At 49.0% G+C, this 17,931-nt stretch overlaps 1 protein-coding gene and 1 pseudogene across 5 annotated transcripts in view; one reads left to right on the top strand and one right to left on the bottom strand.

The window, feature by feature from the left end:
- The first annotated feature begins 958 nt into the window (after positions 1–958).
- Positions 959–1,129, top strand: LOC148435853 (U2 spliceosomal RNA; annotated as a pseudogene).
- A 7,456-nt stretch (positions 1,130–8,585) lies between these two features.
- The window catches only part of KIF20A (kinesin family member 20A), a 48,378-nt gene continuing 39,032 nt past the window's right edge, over positions 8,586–17,931 (bottom strand). For 3 of the 5 annotated variants that reach the window (XM_088465469.1, XM_088465468.1, XM_088465470.1), the window contains exons 18-20: positions 10,874–10,933; positions 10,195–10,332; positions 8,586–9,231 (exon numbers count right to left, since the gene is read on the bottom strand). In XM_088465469.1, the coding sequence (XP_088321595.1) occupies positions 8,920–9,231; positions 10,195–10,332; positions 10,874–10,933 (510 nt within the window). In that variant the 3' untranslated portion in view covers positions 8,586–8,919. The remainder of the gene's footprint in view (positions 9,232–10,194; positions 10,333–10,873; positions 10,934–17,931) is intronic. The other 2 variants (XM_088465471.1, XM_088465472.1) reach the window with 2 other exon arrangements.

The following is a 17,931-nucleotide window of genomic DNA, read 5'->3' as shown; positions in this document are numbered from 1 at the left end:
AATAAGTCCTTCATCCTTAGTATTATTGAACATTACTAGCAATATTTGAATCTGAGCTTACACACACATCTGCAGCGATAACCTGGCCCCCAACCTAAAAACTTTGTTGCATGTCACAGGCATGCAGAAGGAACAATAAAAGCTCTAACAATATGGTTCATGTTTGGAGGACATATTGTTTAAATAAAGTTGGTCTCTAGTATTTAAAAAGCAAGTTAAAGTCAATAATCCATCATTGGGCTTTACAGTGGCAACCTTTCAATTGTGCGCCCTACCCATCATCCAGTTGGGTTAGCAACTTATGATTGAACTTTAAATTCCTCCACAGTACAGACTCCTGTCAGTGTAGCCCAGAGATCTCATGGATGGCGGAAAGTAATCACCTACCTGCTACCAATACAAATAGAAAAGATGCACAGGAACACTGCACTGTAATTTCTGAAATATAATCCAACTGTGGTTGGAACCAGTTATGAGATAGCTATAGCTAACCAGCCCAACAAAAATGGTTTCAATTAAGCCGTATTGGTTATTTCAGTTTTCTAATCCGCATTGATACACACACTTTCTCCACAATTCTGTGTTCTGAAACCACGATGGCAGAGGAATCCCTATCACAGGTCTAGAGTCCAGGTGATTCAATGCTACGCTGCGTGAGGGTTCATTCGACTAGGGCTACCAGTCAAGGAAACCGTAACAGACTACCAATTACGGTAATGTGAATGTTTACTTACCAGTTAGCAACTCCCGACCACTTAGAACATGGTCTTGCGGGCTAATACATAGGTCTCCTTCCTACAAGGAGGATCACATCTGGCGTCAAGTCTAGTAGATGCAACACTCCATTACTTACTCCATACAGGAGTGGCTGACTGTATGTATCCTGTGGTTGTGAGGTGTCTTCAGTTCAAGCCCCAATTGCCTTTCATGGCTCAGCACAGGCCTATCCAGGCTTTACAGTGCTTTTCAGCCTTTGGCCAAAATCAGGTGTAGTATCTGTTCTTATCAATTTCATACCTGATAAGCCCCCTACCTGAGGGCCATATAAAATAGGGAGATGGTAAAAGGTACTTGCTCTGTCCACTCCGTGCATTGACCTGGTATTGCATCCAGGTCCAGTGTACTTCTATCAGGTTATGAATCCTAGAGGCAGCTGGATTTTCCAGGCCCTGAAAAAAAACGTGCCGTGAGTGAGAAAGCGCCACAATAAGTGGGGCTAGGGAAAAATTCCAGTCATGTAAAAGCAGTGTCAGAATCACAAACATTTCTTTGTAATGTTATATCTGGGTGAACCCAGTATAGCAGAGATTAGTCACACACCTTACACATGGAGCCATTTTTCCTGTCTGTCTTAATTGATGTACTTTGAACATATTTATATGTATGAATGTGTTTATTTCAAATACAAAAGTACCTCAGCCTGCACACATAATTCAAGACACTAAAGCAATGGGCAATAAAAATGCTCAACAAACCAGCCCGTATAGGAGTTCAATGTATTCTAGGCTAATTATAGCACGGTATACATGGAGACAGAAGCCTGTTCTCTTTGGAACCTGCATTTTATATAATGGTTGCCCAGCATAATTCCATAGGAGGTGAGAGTGAGATGGAAGCACACTGGGACAGACCTGTGAGAGAGAGCACGCCCAGGGGCAGGAGGGGCTAACAGTAAGACATGGTTATTACTGCTAGTAAGCGGTGTCCTGTTCACACGTATCCTGGTGGTCTAGTGTATGGAGCGGGGACACCCGGAGCCTACACTACCAACACCACCGGTGGTCTCTTCATCGTCGTTGAATAGCTGCGAGCAGAGAGCCGCCTTTACCTGTCCCCAACAGCGTCCAGCTGCAGGAGCGGTGTGTGCTGAGACCCGCGGCGGAAGTCACTAACCCAGTCGCCGGTGCTGCTGCCGACGCTGGGGGTCGTTGGAGCGGCTGTGACAGCGTCTATAGGACGCCCTTCGCTGCCAAAAAAAATAATAATTATATACATACACACATTATTTATATATATATATATATACACACACACACACACACACACAGTTTTTAAAAGGGGGCCACTTCAAACCAGCCCCCACAAACAGGTTCCTGCTCGGCACCAAACTAAAACTGCTGTCCGGTGGCGGGGTATAGTGGAGAGGGAGCCAAGTAGCTGCTGGGAAGAAATCAGTAACTCTTTGGTGCCCAGATTCTCCCTCTCTAGGCTATACCCAGAGTAATCCCTGTGCCCCCTAGTGGAGGAAGAAGAAATAGGACTATCATCCATTGGGTTTCAGCTTCAATTGAAACCAGTAGTTGTCAGTTGTTTTTTTTTTTTTTTTTTTTTTCAGCTCTTAAGTCACCCTGTTTTTAACTTTGGGATAAAAAAGGCTGCAAACAGAAGTAAAAAAAAAAAAAAAAAAAGGAAGGAAGAGGATAGGAAACCTGCCTAAACATATAATCTGTGCAGGCTTAGTTAGGGTAAAAAATTAGATATGGTAAGAATTTACCTTTATCATCTCTATTTCTACGAAGTCCATAGGGTTCCACAGGATACCTTGGGGTATAGGCGATGGCGGCAGACAACTGGCACCTCAGAGTTAAAGTTTTCAACCTCCCAGGGTGCACTGGGGTTCCTCTCCTATACCCCACCCCAAGGCAAATCAGTTACGTACCAAGCCATAGGCTGGAGGAGGAGAAGAAAGTTCTGGAACACACAAGAATCACATTCTCACCAGAAGGAGACGGAAAAAACGGTGACCAGAGCAAAGCCCATCTGCAGTACAGGTGCGACAGGACGGGAGTCCTGTGGAACCCTATGGACTTTGTAGAAAGAGATAACAAATGTAAGTTCTTACCATATCTCATTATCTACATCAGGGTCTATAGGGTATCCACAGGATACCTTGGGGATGTCCCAAAGCAGTATGCTGAAAGGAGAATCCGCCGCCCGAAAGAAGCATCCTGAGAGGCGAAGGTGTCAAATGCATAATACCTCACAAAAGTATGGACAGAAGACCACGTGGCAGCCTTGCAAAGCTGAACAGCAGAGGCACCACGTCGAGTTGCCCACGAAGGACCGACAGACCTAGTGGAATGAGCCCTAACAGAGGATGGAACAGGAAGGCCTTCATGAATATAAGCCTCAGAAATTGCCATGCAAATCCATCCTGCCAAAGTTTGCTTAGTGGCAGGCCAACCCTTCTTTCGGAAGCCATAGAGGACAAACAAGGAGTCTGACTTCCTAAATGAATTGGTACGGTCAACATAAATCCTTCGAGCACGTACCACATCCAAAGTGGCCTCACCAACAGAGAGGTCTGGAGAATTAAAGGCCGGCACTATGATTTCCTCGTTGGAAATCTAGATACCACCTTCGGTAGGAAACCAGAAAGAGTGCAAAGCACTGCCCTGTCCCTATGAAAAATTAGAAAGGGAGTTCGACATGAGAGCCCCCAATTCTGAGACCTTTCTGACCGAAGCAATGGCCAGAAAAAACAGTCTTAGCTGTAAGCCATTTTAAATCCACTGAGCCCAGTGGTTCAAATGGTGGTCCTTGGAGAGCCCTCAGGACCACAGCCAAATCCCAAGGAGCCACTGGTGGAATAAAGGGAGGCTGAATACGAAGTACACCTTGCAAAAAGGTGCGGACATCAGGAAGAGTAGCAATCCTACGCTGAAACCACACTGACAGGGCAGAAACTTGCACCTTCAGAGAAGCAAGGCGAAGACAGTGATCTAAGCCCGCCTTTAGGAAAGAAAACACCCTGGATATCCTGAACACCTGGAGGATCATAGCCTCTAGGGCGACACCAAAGAAAGTATGCCATACTCGGTGGTAAATTCTTGCAGACGCAGGCTTCAGAGCTCTGAGCATGGTGTTAACAACAGAGCTGGAAAACCCCTGGACCTTAAGAGGGTTATCTAAACAGCCACGCCGTCAAAGACAGACGACTCAGGTCCAGGTAATGGCAAAGACCCTGTGAAAACAGGTCCGGACGTTGAGGCAACAGCATCGGAGTGCCTACGGAGAGACTCCAAAGATCTGAGTACCAGTGACGTGTGGGCCACGCTGGAGCTATCAATAAAATGCTTACATTTTTGAACCACTCGAGGAAGAAGGGAGAATGGAGGGAAGAGGTACGCAAACCAGAAGGTCCACCGGACCGACAGACCGTCCACCAGAAGTGCCTCCGTTTCTCTTGTTCTTGACCCGTACACAGGCAGCCTGTTGTTGTGTCGGGAGGCCATGAGGTCTAATCTCTGGAAGGCCCCCACTTATTCACCAGTAGTTGAAACACCTCCTAGTGAAGAGACCATTCTCCTGGATGCACATCTTTACGGCTGAGAAAGTCTGCTTCCCATTTGAGGACTCCCGGTATGAACACCGCCGTGATGGCAGGGAGATTGCCCTCCGCCCAAGTCAGGATGCGGGACACCTGTCAGTGCCGCCTGACTTCAGGTTCCTCCTTGGTGTTTATGTAAGCCACCGTGGTAGCGTTGTCTGATTGAACCTGCACGGGTTTTCCTTGGAGAACATGTTTTGCTTGCTGGAGAGCTTTGAATACCGCCCGAAGTTCCAAGATGTTTATTGGAAGCGCAGATTCTGCCGGGGTCCACCTGCCCTGGAACAAGTGTGGACCCGTCACTGCTCCCCAGCCTCGGAGATTGTCGTCCGTCGTCAGAAGGACCCAGTTCGCCACCCAAAAGAGGAGTCCTTTGTTCAGGTGAGACATCTGCAACCACCAGGCCAGAGACAGACGTACCTCAGGAGAAAGCACCATGGTCTGGGTCTTTATCCGATGGGGCAACTCATTCCATCTGGATAAGATCAACTTCTGCAGAGGTCTGGAGTGAAACTGGGCATATTCCACCATGTCGAACATTGACACCATGAGCCCAGTAACCTCATCGCCGAGTGAATACACTCTCGGTGGCTCTGAAGGCAACTGCGTACCCTTGCCTGTAATGCAGAGATCTTTTCCTCTGTCACAAAGATCCTCTGTTGTTGAGAGTCCAACAGGGCCCAGAGATGGAGCATCCCCTGCGAGGGAACCAGGGTGGATTTCTTCCAGTCTATTAACCAGCCTTGATTCTGCAACACAGATATTGTCAGTTGCAGATGGTGCTGAAGGACCTCTGGAGACCCTGCTAACAGAAGGTTGTCCAGATAAGGCAACAAGCGGACCCCCTGCATCCGCAGGTGAGCTGCAATTACCGCCATGACTTTGGTAAAGACGCGAGGCGCTGTTGGGCAGTGCCTGGAACTGGAAATGCTGGTCGAGCACTGCAAACCTGAGGAATTGTTGGTGTGTTAAGATAATAGGGACATGCAGGTAGGCGTCCTGAATGTCCACCACCACCATGAAATCCCCAGGCTCCATCACCAGAATAAATGGAACGCAGGGTCTCCATCCTGAACCGAGGAACCATCAAGGACTTGTTGAGGGATTTAAGGTTGAGGATGGGTCGGTAAGACCCATTGGGTTTCTGCACAAGAAAAAGATTGGAATAGAAACCTGTGCCTCTCTGGCAGAACAGAACAGGCACTATAACTCCAGCCTGGAGCATAGTGCAACACCTTCTGCAGTTCCAGAGCTTTTGTCCTGATCTGACCGAAGGCCTGTGGTGAAAAACCTGCTGGGGGGCCTGCGCTGGGAGGAGAGGGCATACCCCCAAGAGACCACCTCGTGTACCCAAGTGTCCTTGGTAGTCAGATACCAGCACTGGGCGAACTGAAGAAGGCGGCCTCCCACTCTGGGGTCCCCCAAAGGGAGGCCCGTTCCATCAGGCTGAAGGCTTATCGTCCGACTTGGGAGCCGGATGTCTTGTAATCCAAGCCCGATTCTTTGGCTTGGCAGATTTCCTGTTACCCGACTGTCTGGGAAAAGACTGGATCTTAGACTTACCCTGGGCCCTATAAGGCCGAAGTAACAGACCCTGATGGGACTGTAGCCGATGGCATACACGCAGATTTAGCTGCTGCCAGTGTGGCCACAATTTTGTTCAAGTCAAGACCGAACAGGACCTGTCCATTAAAAGGCAAGCATTCCAATCCCTTCTTGGAATCTGCATCCGCTTTCCAAGAGCGCAACCACAGGGAGTGGTGAGCTGCTACTGCTGCCGAGGAGATTCTGGAAGTGAGGAGACCTATATCTAAGGCTGCCTCATTGATATACGTGGCTGAGTCTCTGAGATTGCCCTCTAACTCCACCTGTTCAGGGGAAGAGTCAGTGTCCAGAGACGCTTCCAGGGTTATCCACCCATCGCTCCATGGCTCTGGCCACCCAGCACGCAGCCATAGCCGGTCTGGAAGCCCCTCCAACAATAGAATAAATGGACTTTAGGCATATTTCCACCTTGCGATCCGTAACATCTTTTAAAAGGAGGACATGGGTAATGTAGCACTCCTCACTAGGCGTGTAACATGAGAATCCACCTGTGGAGGAGTTGCCCATTTTGAAAAATTATCATCTGCAAATGGGTATGCAAAAGGCCAAGCGTTTTTGAGGCTGGAACCGCTTACCCGTATTTTTCCATGCCGCCTCTAAAAGATCTACTAACTGACCAGATAGAGTAAATACAGTGGCATCTCCCTTAACATCCTTAAAGGCAGCGTATTTGGATTTGGCCACAGGGTATCCTCATCCTCAATAACCAAGGCCGCACGGACTGCCCATATAAGGCCAGGTATATAGACTTTAGATTTAGACTCCGCCTCCTTTGCTCGAAGGGGCTCTTGGTCTGAAAAGTCAATAATTTCACCGTCAGATGGCATCATCATACTGAGCCATCTGAAACAATAAAGGCCACAATTTAGACTCCCCCTGTAACACGTCCATCAGGTGCTGTACCGTAGTGGACAATGAATTCACCCACACAGGTTCCTGCGAGACCTGGGGGGGGGGGGGGGGGGGGGCGCTTCTAAAACCAGGAGGCCCTGAGGTATCAACTGCCTGGGGAACCCCTCCATGGGTGAAGTGATTACCGTCTGCTGCGATAACCCCACCTGGGGAAACGCAGGGGGCGTCGTCAACTGGCCCACAAGGGTTTTTAGTGCCTTAGCAAAACAAGCCCAGGGCGGTTCCTGCACCGGAGCAGTGACAGTAATCGGGCGTGATATAACATGCCCTGCATAAACCCTCAGCATTCACATCTCCCTCCGCTAACAGTACATTACATGTGGTACACTTTAGCTGAAGAGGATATTCACGTTCACTCCCAGACATGTGTAAACGGAGCGTATGTGTCTCCCCACACACTTTGTTTACTGTGAGGCAAAGAACACCCTGCAACACCACACCGCAAGGGCTTTAGCAGGGGAAGAACAGGGATAGTAAAATGGCTGACAGTCAGAAGTGAAAGTACAGTCAGACAGCGCTAGCAGATAGTCACATCCAATGCAGAAATAATTAAATAATCTGCACTACAAGCGCTGTAATCAACTACACAGACCAGAGCCTGGTAGGAAACAGCACTGCACACTCTGAGATATGCTGGGGGGACCCGGACCGCGATGCCACCTGTATCAATGCTCCAAAAGCGTTTGCACACTCCCATAGAAAATGGGCGCTGAGGAGCTGAAAGGAGGTGGGCCCGGGGGAGGAGCGCTGACAGTCACCAGACCGCTGTGGAATGGCACTGTGCAGCAGGGGAGGTGCCGGTTAGAGACAGGGAAGGCGCTCTCCCCTGGCATGCTATTAACCCCTGGGACGCTGGAGCATATCCACACTGCTGCAGCCCGCTGTCCCTGGTGGTCTACTGGAAAGCGCAGGATCAGTACCTGGCTCCATGTGCAGCCTGTCCCCAGGGAGCCCCCTGCCTGAAGACTAAATGACTGATCGGCGAGTACCCCACCGCTTACCTGACCCCTTGAATCCGGTCAGTCAGGGATAATCTGGGGTCACCGCTAGCTGCAACCCCAGACACCCACCAGCATCCCCGGATGAGTACCGGCGTTCTGGTCCGGCGAGGTGAAGGAGCGACAGCATAGACGACAGCTCATCTTGTGCAGCAAAACTGCTTGAAAATAACTTCAGGGGCTATAACAGCCCCCTCTGAATATGGCGATCCGACTCAGAGCCGGGCACCTACGAAACGGATTTGCCTTGGCTTGGGGGCGGGGTATAGGAGAGAGACCCCAGTGCATCCTGGGAGGCTAAAAACTCTGAGGTGCCCGATGTCTGCCGCCATCGCCTATACCCCAAGGTATCCTGTGGATAACCTATGGACCCTGAAGTAGAAAGTTAGTGTTTTTTTTTTATATATATATTTAACAAGTGTGACATGGACAAAGGGTAGCACAACAGCATTGAATGGAAAGATGACTTGTAAGCACAAGTTTCCTTTAAACGACGGAGTGGAGGAGTCCTTTCTTTGTAATTTGTACTGTCCCTCAGTTTCTGATGGCAGTGTGGTCACTTAATGTATTTTCACTGTAGTATTGTATTCCCAAGTTTGTATTAAAAACAGTAGTAAAAGCCAAACATCATTAGTATGAGAGGTCACCATTATTTGTAAACACAAATAATTCTGGTTAGGAGAGGGCAAATTGATTTAAGATGTGAAATGAGCATTACCTAAAAGCCAAGAATAGCACTGTACAAAGTGATTTATTTGCAGCAGCTGTTACAATACATGATAAATATTGCACATATGAAAGAATAGAGGAACCATTTAACATTTTAACTTGTAATAAAAACAAAAATTATTGAAAAAGTCCCTTTCCACAAGATTTGCTGGTCAGATACAAATAAAAATGGCACAGACCACAAATTTGTATTGAATGTAGTTTAAAAAAACAAAAACATGCATTTTCACACTAGTTTTTTGATTATAGCGTATAATGACATAAGAACATACTGTACAGTTACTGCCATCAGTTAGCAGCAGAACACCACTCTTAAAAGTCCAAGCTTTCCAAAGCAGCCAAAATTCAATATTTGGTACCAAATGCAATTGTCTTTAGTACAGGGGATCGGCGTGCTCGCAGGATGCGGCTATACGGGGTGTTCTCCAATAGTGGTTTTTGCCCAGGAGTTCTGGACAGGAGGTTGCGAAGAAAAGGCCTCTTCTCAGAGGGTTGGTTTGGCTGTATATTCTCATTATTGTACATGTGTTTGAGGCCAGAAGGAGCGCCTTGTAGTCTTCGCACAGTATGATATTGCTCAGCAATGCAAACAGCTTTCTTCCTTAAGTCCATCTTCACCAGGACCATGTTGTTTTGCAGCTCTGCCAAAGTCTTTTCCTATGGAGAAGAAAAAAATAAAGAAATGATGTATAGACCATAATTTTCTCTCTCTATAGATCTATACAAATAAAGGAGTCACTGACAGGATACCCTTTGAAGTTTCTTTGGTTTTATATAAAAACTTTAAATACAATTCCCAAAACATTCTAGGATTATATCCACAATATAAGAAATCATTAAATGAACATTAAGATAATCTATTTAGAACTATATTTTGGACGTTTAAAATGTTTTAACGGTACAGTTTAGTGATAGTTAACCTTCAGCTATGTCAATACACCAGTAATGGACTACCACAAGGAAAAAGAAAGGATACCATCCAACTATTCACCTTTTCTAATTAGGGATGTGCAGGCTCGGTTCTACTCGGTTCCGTTCGGTTCTTTTTACCGGATCTTATTGGGTTTCAGCTGTCACGAGTTTTGGATAGCCAATAAGATCCGGTAAAAAGAACCGAACGGAACCGAGTAGAACCGAGCCTGCACATCCCTATTTCTAATATGTAGCTCAGGTTTCCCAAACTTGGTCTTCAGGGCACACTAACAATACAGGTTTTAAAGGATATCCAATGTTTGTGCACAGATTGTATAATCAATCATACTGAGGTACTAATTAAGCTACCTGTGCTTAGCCTTAGAACCTGAACTGTTAGGGTGCCTTGAGGACAGAGTTCGAGAACCACTGATTTAGCTAGTTAGAAAAAAACACAACACTTCTCTTCTTTAGCTAACTAGGGGGACATTACAGTATGTGGAAGGGAATCTGGGGAAGAGGTAGGTACATGACCTGCAGGAGGAGGAACCTTAGTGTCCATTCTCATGTAGGCAACATTTGAGTCCCCAACGCACAAGAGGATGCAAGAGGAAATGCCCAAATCATGTTATTCCTGAGGTCTGAGGAACACAGGAAATTCTCTCTAAATCTTAAACCCCAGATTAAATGCAGAATGTAAAAACCAACCTGTTTAGTCAAGATGTCATCACAGGTGGCCAAGGTTTGTCTTAGTCTCTCAGCTCCAGTTGTATGGCAGCACAATCTATCCACCTGCTGCAGAGAGTCACCAAACTTCTGAATTGCTGAGCGCAACAATCTGATGTTCTGATGAAAGAAAGTTTAAAGTCAAAAGAATGTTCTTACTAACTAGCACTAGTCACCACTATTATATACACCACACTTAAATCTACCTTATGATTTTCACCCATTATGAAAAGGAAGTAAGCAGGTTTATGTGCAAGGAAGCAGGGATGCTACATTAGATTCTGGGGGGCATGCAGTCTGCTTAAAGTCAAAATCTGTCATGTACTATTTCTAATATGCATTACTGATCAAAGTCCCCTATTTTCTGAAGCAGGCGACAATTACAATAGCAATTTCTATAGAACTTAAAAAAAAATATATATAGTATTATACATAAAGAGCAAGATGTTTAACAGCCGTAATCATTTACAGAGTACCAAAATTAAAGACTGTACAATTATACAGTATAGAGATATGGTTGAAATACAAAGAAAACCGGGGGCCCTTTAAACACAAGTAATGCAGGTAAAAGAACAGAAAAGGACTGCAAAGCAATGGAATCACAGCTGCTCCCCAGAATGTCGTGGTGGAGAGGGTGGAGACAGACAAGTAAGATGGTTACCCAAAGAGCTCTTGTGTGCTGATAATCTGTGCACTTGTGATGAGAGCCCAGAATATACTGCTGGAAAACAGGAAACATTTACACACACAAATAAGGATTTTTTCAATCCCCACACTTACAGTGAAATACACTAGTGCAAACCTAATTAGCATTTTATGAACACACTTCTATCCTCTGTACTCCTTTACTGTACTCTTTCACATATAAAACCAGAGAAGGCTATGGATTTTACATAGAGGGAGAAAAGGCAAAATGGTAATCATTAAGCTCATTACTCGCCTATTCTGGGAACACCCCTCAGCTGCCATGCAAAGCGACCAAAAGGAGGTAAACACAATGGATATGCGATTCCATTTTCCCCATATTTGCCTTACTACACAGACTGCAAAGTAACCAAACATCACCAAACTGTATATGGCCAACAATTAATTGAGATTTACAAATCAAAATTAAATATTGCCACAAACAATAAAATTGTATATCTGCAATAATTTTTCTCCTTCATCTAATAGGGGACACTGGAACACTTGTTTGTGCCCCTACAGCAAGGTGGCACAGGATTCATTTAGTACTCTTGTGACACCCCCAAAGAGGGGCATCACTTGACCCAAGGAGGCTCAGAAGGAGCACATGTCGCCATATAACAGTCATGGGAATAATATGAGATATGGTAAGAACTTACCCTTGTTATCTCTATTTCTAAGAAGTCCATAGGGTTCCACAGGATACCTTGGGGTATAGGTGATGACGTCAGGCATCGGGCACCATAGAGTGAAGTTTTCAGCCTCCCAGGATGCACTAGGGTCCCCCTCCTATACCCCGCCCCCGAGCCAAGGCATCTCAGTTACGTACCAAGCCATAGGCCGGAGGAGGAGAAGGAAGAGAGAAAAAAGATCTGGACACACACAAGAATCACATTCTCACCAGAGGGAGACGGAAAAACCGGTGACCAGAGTAAAGCCCATCTGCAGCACAGGTGCGACAGGGCGGGAGTCCTGTGGAACCCTATGGACTTCGTAGAAATAGAGATAACAAGGGTAAGTTCTTACCATATCTCATATTTTCTACTTCAGGCTCCATAGGGTATACACAGGATACCTTGGGGGATGTCCCAAAGCAGTATCCTTCAAGGGTGGGGACACTCCTGTGCTGAAAGGAGAATCCGCCGCCCGAAGGAAGCATCCTGAGAGGCAAAGGTGTCAAACGTGTAATACCTCACAAAGGTATGGACAGAGGACCACGTGGCAGCCTTGCAGATCTGGACTGCAGAGGCACCACGTCGTGCTGCCCACGAGGGACCCACAGACCTAGTGGAATGAGCCCTCACAGAGGATGGAACCGGCAGGCCTTCATGAAGATAACCTTCTGAAATGGCCATACGGATCCAAGCTGCCAAAGTTTGTTTAGAAGCAGGCCAACCCTTTTTACGGAAGCCATAGAGGACAAACAAGGCGTCCGACTTCCTAAACGAAGAAGTGCGGTCAACATAAGTCCTAAGGCCCGCACAACATCCAAAGTGGCCTCACCCACTGAAAGACCAGGTGAGTTAAAAGCCGGTACAACGATTTCTTCGTTAATATGAAACCGGGAAACAACTTTGGGAAGAAATTCAGGACGAGTGCGCAGCACTGCCCTGTTCCCATGAAAAATCAAGTAAGGGGGTCTACAAGAGAGACCCTAAATCAGAAACACGTCTGGCCAAAGCGATGGCCAGAAGGAAAACAGTCTTCGCTGTTAGCCATTTAAAATCCACTGAGCCCAGTGGTTCAAACGGCGGTCCCTGGAGAGCCCTCAGGACCACAGCCAAATCCCAAGGCGCCACAGGTGGAATAAAAGGCGGCTGAATTCGCAGAACACCTTGCATAAAGGTGCGCACATCAGGGATTGTAGCAATCCTACGATGGAACCAGACAGACAGGGCAGAAACCTGCACCTTCAAAGAAGCAAGGCGAAGCCCATGGTCCAGTCCCGCTTGTAGGAAGGCTAGTACTCTAGACAGACGAAATTCCTGAGGTGCATAACCTCTCGGCCGACACCACTGGAAAAACGTATGCCACACACGATGGTGTATTCTCGCGGAAGACGGTTTCCGAGCTCTGAGCATGGTTCGCACTACAGAGCTGGAAAAACCCCTGGACCTTAACATGGCAGTCTCAACAGGCATGCCGTCAAAGACAGCAGAGTCAGGTCCGGGTGAAGGCAGGGACCCTGTGACAGAAGGTCCGGTCGTAGCGGCAACGGCAGAGGACTGGCCACGGACAGACCCTGAAGGTCCGAGAACCAGTGCCATCTGGGCCATGCGGGAGCTATCAACAGAAGCGTCCCTCCTTCCTGTTTGAATTTCCGGATTACCCGCGGAAGAAGGGAAAATGGAGGAAACAGATAAGCGAACCGGAACGTCCACCGGCAACTTGTTGTGCCGGGACACCATGAGGTCGATCTCTCGAAGACCCCACCTGTCCACCAGCAGTTGAAAAACGTCCGGGTGCAGGGATCATTCCCCCGGATGAACGCCCTGGCGACTGAGAAAGTCCGCCTCCCAGTTCAGCACTCCCGGGATGAATACTGCTGATATAGCCGGGAGATTGCGCTCCACCCATACCAGTATTCGGGACACTTCTACGAGAGCCGCCCGACTTCGGGTTCCTCCCTGACGATTTATGTAGGCCACGGTGGTAACGTTGTCCGACTGGACCTGCACTGGGTGACCTTGGAGAACCCGATGTGCCTGCTGGAGAGCATTGAACACGAGCGGAGCTCCAAAATGTTTATTGGAAGCTCTGCTTCTGCCTGAGTCCACCTGCCCTGGAACAAGTGTGGACCCGAGACTGCTCCCCAGTCCCGAAGACTGGCGTCCGTTGTCAACAGGACCCAATTCGCCACCCAGAACGGACGACCCTTGTTGAGATGGGTCGTCTGCAACCACCAGGATAAGGACAGGCGAACCTCCGGAGTGAGCACCATCGTCTGGGATTTTAGAGACTGAGGCAGCCCATTCCATTTGGACAGGATCAGGTGCTGCAGAGGTCTGGAGTGAAACTGGGCATATTCCACCATGTCGAATACCGACACCATGGAGCCCAGTAACCTCATCGCCGAATGCAGAGACACCCAGCGGCTCTGCAGACAACTGCGCACCCTCAACTGCAAGGCAGAGATCTTTTCCCCCGTCAAAAAGATCCTTTGCTGTCTGGAGTCCAATAAGGCTCCGAGGTGCAGAATCCGCTGAGACGGGATCAGGGTGGACTTCTGCCAGTTTATCAACCAGCCGTGCCGTTGCAGTACCGCAATGGTCAGGTCCAAGTGGCGTAGAAGGAGCTCTGGAGATCCTGCCACCAAGAGAAGGTCGTCCAAGTACGGTAACATGCGGACTCCCTGCAGCCGCAGGGAAGCCGCCATGACCGCCATCACCTTGGTGAAAACACGTGGTGCTGTCGCCAGGCCAAAAGGCAACGCCCGGAACTGAAAGTGGTCGTTGTGGATTGCAAACCTGAGGAACTGTTGATGGCGTAAAAGAATAGGGACATGCAGGTAAGCATCCTGTATGTCCAACGACACCATGTAGTGGGAGCTTTGAGGTTGAGTATCGGATGATACAACCCATTGGGTTTCTGCACCAAAAAGAGATTGGAGTAGAAACCCTGGCCCCTCTGCTCCAGGCTGGAGTTATAGTGCCTGTTCCATTCTCCCAAAGTGTGCAAAACCTTCCGCAGTTCCAAGGCTTTGTTCCGGTCTGATGGCAGACCCGTGGTGAAGAATCGAGACGGGGGTCTGTGCCGGAAGGAGAGGGCGTACCCGTGAGAAACCACCTCGAGAACCCAAGTGTCTGTCATGGTGACTGACCAACACCGGGCGAACTGCAGCAGGCGGCCTCCCACTTTGGGATCCCCCAAAGTGAGGCCCGGACCGTCAGGCCGCAGGCTTGTCATCTGGCTTAGGGGCCGGACGCCTGGTACTCCGGGCCTGCTTCCGGGGCTTGGCCGATTTTTTGGGGCCAGCCTGTCGGGGAAAGGATTGTGCTTTAGGCCTTCCCTGGGCCCTATAAGGCCGAAAGGACGACGTACCTGAACCGGAAGGAAGACATGCCGATTTGGCTGCCGCCAGTGTGGCTACAATTTTGTCCAGGTCCGGACCAAATAGAACTTCTCCGTTAAAAGGCAACGCTTCCAAGCCCTTTTTGGAATCAGCGTCCGCCTTCCAAGATCGCAACCATAAGGCGCGACGAGCAGCTACAGCTGCCGAAGAAATGCGAGACGCCAGGGTACTGATATCCAAGGCCGCTTCGTTGATATAAGTGGCCGAATCCCGGAGATTGCCGATCAACCCCGTCTGTTCAGCCGAACAGTCGGAATCGAAGGACGCCTCCAAAGTGTCAGCCCAGCGCTCCATAGCTCTGGCAAACCAGCAAATGGCCATAGCCGGCCTAGCTGCCCCCCGCAAGGGAATAAACGGACTTTAGGCAGATCTCCACCTTGCGGTCCGTAGCATCCTTAAGGGAAGACATGGATGGCATGGGTAATGTGGTACTACGGACTAGGTGTGTCACATGAGAATCCACCTGTGGAGGGGATTCCCACTTAGAAAAATAATTATCCGCGAACGGATAAGCCACCGCCAAACGCCTCTGTGGCTGGTATCGTTTGCCAGGCTGTTTCCACGCCTCCTCTAAATGGTCCACCAACTGACCCGAAAGAGGAAACACTGTGGCATCACCCTTAATATCCTTAAAAAAGGCATATTTAGATTTGGACACCGGAGGATCTTCATCCTCAATCACCAAAGCTGTGCGGACTGCCTGAATAAGTCCAGGAATATACACCTTGGACCTAGCGTCCGCCTCCTTAGTACGGAGAGGTTCCTGGTCGGAAAGATCCAGAATCTCCCCATCATCAGACGTCACTTCGTCATCCTCATAAGGAGCAGACAGACGCCACCGGCCGCATATGTGGCCGTAACACAGACTCCCCTTGTAACACATCCGACAAGTGCTATACAGAACTAGTCAGGGAATTAACCCACGCAGGCTCCTGAGAGACCGGGGGAGGGGAAATAGGGAGACTGTGGGGTACCATCAATTGCCTCGGGAAACCCTGCATGGGTGACGGCACCACTGATTGCTGGGACAATCCCATCTGTGAGAACGCGGGCTGCGGAGCTAACTGGCCCACCAAGGTTGTAAGCGCCTTAGCGAAACAAGCCCAGGACGGCTCCTGTACCGGTGCTGTGACCGTAATTGACCGCGCCAATAAAAAACACTGCCGGCATAGCCCCTCCGCGCTACCCTCCCCCTCCGCTATAGGTACTTTACAGGTAGTACACTGAAGCTGGAGAGGAAAGTCACTCTCAGACATGATGGTGGAAAGTATGTGACCCCTCTCACAATACTCGGTAGTATAGCGAGAGACGACCCTGCAGCACCGCACCACAAGGGCTTTAGCAGAAAGAACAGGGACAGTGATGAGGCTGACAGTAAGAAATCAAAAGTACAGGCAGCAGCGCTAGCACAGTCACAGTCACATACAATGCACAGAAAAATAAATCCTGCACTATCAGCGCTGATACTCAACTACACAGAGTCTGGTAGGACACAGCGCTGCATACACAGACCTGACCAAGCGGATGAGAGGTATGCGGGGGGACCCAGACCACGATGCCTCCGATCTTAGGCTTCCAGCAGCGTTCACCATGCATTCTGAAGATGGCCACCGAGGACCATAGAGGAGGCTGGCCTGGGGGAGGAACAGGGCCAGTCGGCGTGTGCAGAGAGGGCTGTGTGCAGCGGGGGAGGCGCTGGCTGTGAGACAGGGAAGGCGCGCTCCCCTGGCATGCATTTAACCCCTGGGACACCGCAGCGCTACCGCTCTGCTACGGTCCCAGGGGGGTAGTGGAAGCGCAGGTTAATACCTGGCTCCACACTGCAGCCAGTCCCCAGGGAGCCCCCTGCCTGGGGACTTTTGGACCATGTTCAGCAGGGTCCCACCGCGGGACCCCTACTGCTTTCCTTTGTCCCCCTTGGATCCGGCCATGGTCCAAAACATCTGGGGTCACTGCTAGCTGTGACCCCAGATGCTTACCCGCATCGGTACCGGCGTTCTGGTACCGGCGGGGGTGTAGGGAAGACAGCATGGACGTCAGTACTGACTGTCCATGCTGTATTTCCAGATGTGCAGCCACAGCTGCAATGAAGAAAACTTCAGGGGCTCTTCTAAGCCCCCCTCTAGCAGGTGCATCCGACTCCGGCCGGGCACCACACGAAACTGGGATGCCTTGGCTCGGGGGCGGGGTATAGGAGGGGGACCCTAGTGCATCCTGGGAGGCTGAAAGCTTAACTCTATGGTGCCCGATGCCTGACATCACCTATACCCCAAGGTATCCTGTGGATACCCTATGGACCCTGAAGTAGAAATATATTGTGAAACTATATTGGATGACTCCTGTGATTTCCAATGTGGAGGTGGAGTGATACAGATCTGGGTGATTTGCCCAGTCAGAGAAAGGAGAGCAGGCTGAGACACAGGAAGAAGGGGGTGCTGTGACTGTGTCCATTCCATGCTGTGTGATGGAGAGCAGTGTCTGAGTGGGAGAGCCATGCCTGTGAGGAGAGTGCAGTGCAGCAGCCAAAGGTAGTAGGCTGTGCAGGGAAACCAGTGCTAAGAGACTGGGATGTGACAGCACAGAGAAAAGAGACAGAAGAGCAGCTGACACTCTCCACTTTGATCGGATGCTGATGTGAAGCCATCTAGAGAGGTCTGTACGTGTAACAGTGAATAGTCAGACACAAATCAGACAGGAAAAATAGAATGTCACTACTGCTACAGCCAATACAGACTACCAATTAATAATCCCCCTCAGTATCTTTGGGAGTATGCTGACTATGCATTAGTAATTTACCTCAGGAGAGGTGATTTAGTTCTGCTCCACTGACTGTGAATGGCACCTGCAACCTGAACTTAGCAGAGAACTCTACCTACATAAAACTACAGTGCCAGCAGATTAGTATTCTGTGGAGAGGATACCAAACACAGTGTTACAACCTAATTAGCAGCTATAGCTGAGGA

This window comes from Taudactylus pleione, unplaced genomic scaffold (genome assembly GCF_031769625.1).
Source record: "Taudactylus pleione unplaced genomic scaffold, aTauple2 ptg001990l, whole genome shotgun sequence".
Classification (NCBI taxonomy): Eukaryota; Metazoa; Chordata; class Amphibia; order Anura; family Myobatrachidae; genus Taudactylus; species Taudactylus pleione.
The sequence above is the reverse complement of the archived record's forward strand: the minus strand, read 5'-3'. Positions and strand labels throughout refer to the sequence as shown.